We start from the raw sequence: 6178 nt of genomic DNA on the forward strand, positions 1-6178 counted from the left end.
AGGAGGTCGAGATAGGAGGACGGGAAAGGAGGACGGGATAGGAGGTCGTGATAGGAGGTCGGGATAGGAGGTCGGGATAGGAGATTGGGATAGGAGGTTGAGATAGGAGGACGGGATAAGAGGATGGGATAGGAGGTTGGGATATGGGGTTGGGATATGACAACAATATATGAGGACGGGATATGAAGTCAAAAGCTTCCTGTTGATTTTCCACCACAACAAGGATTAGGAAGGAAAAACCGGGCAACGCCGGGTCCTCAGCTAGTTATAGATAAAGCCTGCAGAACCAAAATCTGCAGAAAATACCATATACAAGTAATATAATGGCCAGAAATAGTGCTGCTCCTCATGTACACACACAGGCACAGCTACGCTTTAAAGCCTGATATATAAAGTACTCACACTATACACTACACTAACCCAAAGAGAACAAACAAAAATTGGAATGCAAAGAGATTAATTTAAAAAAAATTCAATTTGGCAGCACATTTTTATTTTCTATCAGGCCACTGATATAGTCACATTTACTCTTCTATAATGAAAATGTTCAGCAGAACTATCAGTTGGGTAGTGATCACTGCACGTTTTTCTCCTTAAAAACTGCACGGGATTAACTTGAGACGTCCCAGGGTCGCAGGACCCAGAAGGCACACTCAATTGGTTGGGGGGGGGGGGGGGTCTGAACAGGGAGAGGGGGAGGTTGGTGAGGGTTGTTGTGGAAAGGCTGTCAGAGAGTATGTGAGTGTGTTGGGGGGAGTGACTGCAGTGGGTAGTGTCAGTTAACAATTCACACCATCAGGGGGAGATATTTAACCTGCATTGGACAGTGAAGCACATTGAGGAGTGAGAAGCAGTGGGGGAAAGTCTCTCTGCTGCAAAGCTCTTCACACAGAGGAGTGACCAGCAGGTACAGAGGAAGGACAGAGCCCTGCAGAGCACCTGCCTGGACATCACACTGGTCACCACATCTCAGACACCAGTTACACGCTCCCATCTGGCGACAGACCCTGGGGCCATTCACAGAGGGGGCCAGAAATGGTATACACCATGCTTGGACTGTCTGAAGGACATCTGGATATAAGGCTCACTTTGGCAATGTGATACTGCTCAGTCTGTGTGGGTTTTTTTTTCTATTCGGCCTCTCGTACTGTATTATAAAAGAGGGTTTTAATCCTCCTGCCTCACAAGCAGCGACATCTCATTTGCACCCCAGCGGCATTCTTTCCCAGCCAGAGAAAGAAAGAAGGAGCCTTGCTTTTAAAAGGGGCTCCCTCATTGCACACACACACAGCTCCATGTGTTTGCTGTCTCACTGCTTTCTATGTCTTTTCATTTGCTCCTAAAAAAAGGGGCTCGCTTCCCTCTCCATACAAAGACCGGAGCCGGAGGAATTGTGACAAAACCCTAATTCTCCTTCTGCAAAAAAAAAAAAAGGATTCCTTTAAAAATTTAAAGGAGAAAAAAAAACAAAAAAAAAACACTACAACCAGGACTCCAAGATGAAGCCTTACCTCAATGCAGGTCTGGATCTCTTCTGGGATTTTGGAACTGTCTAAAATCAATGAAAGCGATTCTGCGTTTTATGATCTCAAAATTCTTTTTTTGAAGGATTGTAAAAAATTAAAATTTAAAATTTTTTTTTTTCTGAAGTAGCTGCTGTCCCCAGAAGTTTAAGACTTAGAACTTGGAAAACTGCACGGTTTGGATAACGCTCTCAGCATAGCTCCCTGCCTCCTATAATTTTCCCAATTTGAAAGGATTAATTTTAATTATTTTTATACCGTTGGCTCCTGCCGGAGCCCAGACTGTATTGCAGAGTCTAGACAAGTTGTCCTGGATGTCACCATGGGGATGGAGACTATTCCACTGTGAATTTTTATGTCCTGTGAGCCAGATCCTTCACCGGAGTAAGAAAGAAGAGAGAGGGAAGGGGGAGGACTGAGAAGTTGGAGAAAGGGGTTAATTAAATATCTTTGCTTTCCTTGTGTGGTTCTCCTTGCTGACGGACACAGCTACCTCTCTGTGAGAAACTTCCTGGCTCCACAAGGCTGGAGATCACATACAGTATATCCATCTGTGTCACACAGGCCGCTGATCTATTTAAAGCATCTTCTCTGGACTTTGTGTCTATTTCTGAGCTCCACCAAACAGGCCGAGGAAAGAATATAAGAGATTTGTTTGGGGAAATCACATTACTAGGACCCATGTGCTCTTGCATAAGCTACACTTCCTAAGGGCTCTCCTTGGATTATTTGCAAAAATTTGCTCTTTCCATTGACAGTTGAAAAGTTTTTTTCAAGACAAAAACTCCAGTGGGAGGGGGGTGGGAGAACTTAGTTCTTCTCTGAAGGGGGCAAAAAAATCATGAAGAGGATAAATCTGCCTCAAGCAGTTCTTCTTTGCTCCTGCCTGGTTTTGGTGCACCATCAGGGGTCCTGCCAACCATTTCTTAGGTTTCGACCTTCTCCGAGTGGAGACTTACCTGTCTTACCTGTTATTGAGCAGCCGGATCCCGAGCAGGATCCCAAAGAGCAGGACTTGGATGAGAGGACATTGAGGAAGAAACTTGGCAGCAACTTTGACCCAAACTTTATGGCGGTGGTTTTGCCCAATCTTGTAAACATGTCCAACCAGGATTCATTGACAAAAACTAGAACCCTTGGCTCGCTACCAATTGAGCTCAAGAAGATGGACCTGAGTGAAGCACCTTATGGTGGCAGGATCAAGATAGGCAAGAAAGCCAGGCGGAAATTCTTACAGTGGTTGTGGGCTTACACCTACTGCCCGGTACTGTACACCTGGAAAGACTTAGGGATCAGGTTTTGGCCGAGGTTCATCAAGGAAGGACAATGCTTTGGAGAGAAGTCTTGCTCCTTACCAGAGGGTATGTACTGCAGGCCCCATAAATCTGTCACTAAGATTTTCTTACGGTGGCACTGCCAGGGCTGGTCCAGACAACGGTTCTGCACATGGATCCCTTTCCAGTATCCGATACTATCAGAGTGCAAGTGCTCGTGTTAACTGCTGCTCCTCAGTGAAAGGACGCTAGAGCTGAATGGGCCACTGGTTAATCCTTGCACTGTTGAGGACAAGAATCCTGGTGCCTTTTTTTGCCATTGACACTGGGGAAGTGGATAGTGAATACGACCACAATTCAACTGGTTGACAGCAGAAAACATTGGAGGTGGGGGAGTGGAATCCCTTAACCCCTTTTGGGCTATGCCATGGAGTCACTTACCAAGGTACTCACGAAAAAGAGGCCAGACAGGGACAAATGAGAAGAACAAAAAAGAAAAAGGAATTATTGCCATAAATTAATATTTTTGTTTCTTTCTGTTGGGTTAAATAACCAATTTATGCAGTATTAAAAAGAGATAGAAAGTGTTATCTTCCCCAACCTTGCACTGTTGATAAGTATAATTATTCATATTATTATTATTGTATTATTGCTATGTATATTATTTTTAAAAGCTTGATAAAAAAAAGCCTCCAGAACTAAGCACCTCCAAACAGATGTTTTATTTTTATATGTAATATAGCTTTTTAACATAATTAAAAAAAAAGAGTGAAAAAAAGGAAACCGTACAAACAAAACAGAAAAGAGAATCTAAAATTCGAGTCACCGGCTTTTTGTAAATAAAATAGATTTTTTAACATAATATTGATGTAATTTTTTTTCTCTTTACACTTTTGCTAGCTGTATTTTATTTTTGGAGGGTATTTGCATAATATGAAACATATGGACCACATATTTTTATTCTATCAATCTATCTACTTAATATTTAGCTATCTGTCATCTATCTATCTATCTATCTATTTATCTCATATCTATCTATCTATCTCTCATATCTGTCTATCTATCCCATATCTATCTATCTATCTATCTATCTCTCATATCTATTTCTCATATCTATCTATCTCATATCTATCTCTCGTATCTATCTATCTCATATCTATCCCTCGTATCTATCAATCTATCTCATATCTATCTCTCGTATCTATCTATCTCATATCTATCTATCTATCCCATATCTATCTATCTCATATCTATCTCTCTCATATCTATATATCTCATATCTATATATCTCATATCTATCTATCTCATATCTATCTATCTCATATCTATCTCTCTCATATCTATCTCTCTCATATCTATCTATCTCATATCTATCTCTCATATCTATCTATCTATCTATCTCATATCTATCTATCCCATATCTATCTATCTATCTATCTCTCTCATATCTATATATCTCATATCTATCTCTCTCATACCTATATATCTCATATCTATATATCTCATATCTATCTATCTATCTATCCCATATCTATCCATCTCATATCCATCTATCTATCTATCTATCTATCTATCTATCTATCTCATATCTATCTATCCCATATCTATCCATCTCATATCTATCTATCTATCTATATATCTATCTCTCATATCTATCTATCTATCTATCTGTCGATCTCATATCTATCTATCTCATATCTATTATCTATCTATCTATCGATCTCATATCTATCTATCTATCTCATATCCAATATCTATCTATCTCATATCTATCTCTCATATCTATCTCATATCTATCTATCTATCTATCTCATATCTATCCATCTCATATCTATCTATCCATCTCATATCTATCTATCCATCTCATATCTAATATCTATCTATCTATCTCATATCTATCTCATATCTATCTATCTCATATCTATCTATCTCATATCTATCTCATATCTATCTATCTCATATCTATCTATCTCATATCTATCTCATATCTATCTATCTCATATGTATCTCTCATATCTATCTGTCTATCTCATATCTATCCATCTCATATCTATCCATCTCATATCTAATATCTATCTATCTATCTCATATCTATCTATCCATCTCATATCTATCTATCTATCATCTATCCATTCATCCATAACGCATCCTAGTTTCTCCTTTAAATTAACTCCTGCCCTGCCATCTACACCCCTGGGTCTCCCAGGCCATCCATATGGCCCAACACTGCCCCTACAGAACAATCTGCTCTCTGGACCTATCTCGCTCTTCCCCCCCTCCCCCCACCCCTTATGACTTAAATAGTATGAATGTTATACAGATGTTTTATAAGAGAGTGATATCTTGGTTTACTTGTATTACGTTAAGGGTGCATATCGGGATATCTACGTCCGCACTATTTATTTTATGGTTTGCCAAAACTTAAAGCAACAGGCGGACGGATGTAGCTATAAAATTAATGGACAAATATAATACTTGAAATTTCTCTTTCGTGTAACAGTGTAAATACTATCTAAAAAAACAACAACAACAAACAAACAGAAATAAGAACAAACGTAAAAAAAAAAAAACAGCAAGACGTTATAACAATAAATAAACATTCAGTGGTTCAATATAAACCCCCCGATGTTGATGTGTTTTATTCTATGTGGGACCAAGGTAAAACAATACCGGTTGTATGTCTTATAGGTTGGATGGAGTCTTCTTTACAATATAAGATTCCTATTCATGGTCAATCGTTAGATATTTTTAACTTGTGAGTGAGTGGCACGTCCCCACACAGACAATGCCCCGCCAATGTATTAAGCCATTTAAGATAGCACCAGGGTTGTTCATTGTAAAACTATGGGGGTCTTAGATCAAAGCGTCTCACAAAACAACAAAAAACGAAGAAAAAAAAAAAAGGAACTGGTTTAATAGGCTGGAACCAAAGGCCTGAGGAAAGGTAATGGATTTTATTTTATTGAGAAATTGATTATATATCCCAGTCTAGCCGCTATAACAGGTTTTTAAAAGCATAAGAATGAAACAAACAGCCCTTTGACATATATGTGTGTGACGTATTACAAAGCCCCTCTGCTTGGCGAGAATTGGAATTCCGAGGGGGATCAAAGAAAACCAAGGTCTGTGACATACATGTGCGCCGGCTATGAGACCACCTTGTGAAGTGTTTTCTTGTACAATTTACATTTTGGGCAAACAGCTTTTGCAAAGCTGCAACTGTTCCGACAGAAATCGGATGTCCGGGCATGCTGGGAGTTGTAGCTTTGCAAGAGCTGGTGGTCCGCCTTTGGAGACCACTGTACTACAGAGGCATGTGCTGCAGTATGCTGCTTGGATATGGCGCCGGATTGCAGAGCTATCTTCCAATGAATGCAATGA

General features: G+C 39.7%; 1 protein-coding gene across 1 annotated transcript; it reads left to right on the top strand.

The window, feature by feature from the left end:
- Positions 1 to 854: 854 nt before the first annotated feature.
- LOC130283920 (noggin-2-like) lies at positions 855 to 3887 on the top strand. The gene has a single exon (XM_056533686.1). It carries the CDS (start codon positions 2365 to 2367, stop codon positions 3019 to 3021), a length of 657 nt encoding a protein of 218 aa, XP_056389661.1. The 5' UTR covers positions 855 to 2364; the 3' UTR covers positions 3022 to 3887.
- Positions 3888 to 6178: the final 2291 nt, after the last annotated feature.

The sequence above is a fragment of the Hyla sarda genome, chromosome 8, assembly GCF_029499605.1.
Source record: "Hyla sarda isolate aHylSar1 chromosome 8, aHylSar1.hap1, whole genome shotgun sequence".
In the NCBI taxonomy this organism is placed as follows: Eukaryota; Metazoa; Chordata; class Amphibia; order Anura; family Hylidae; genus Hyla; species Hyla sarda.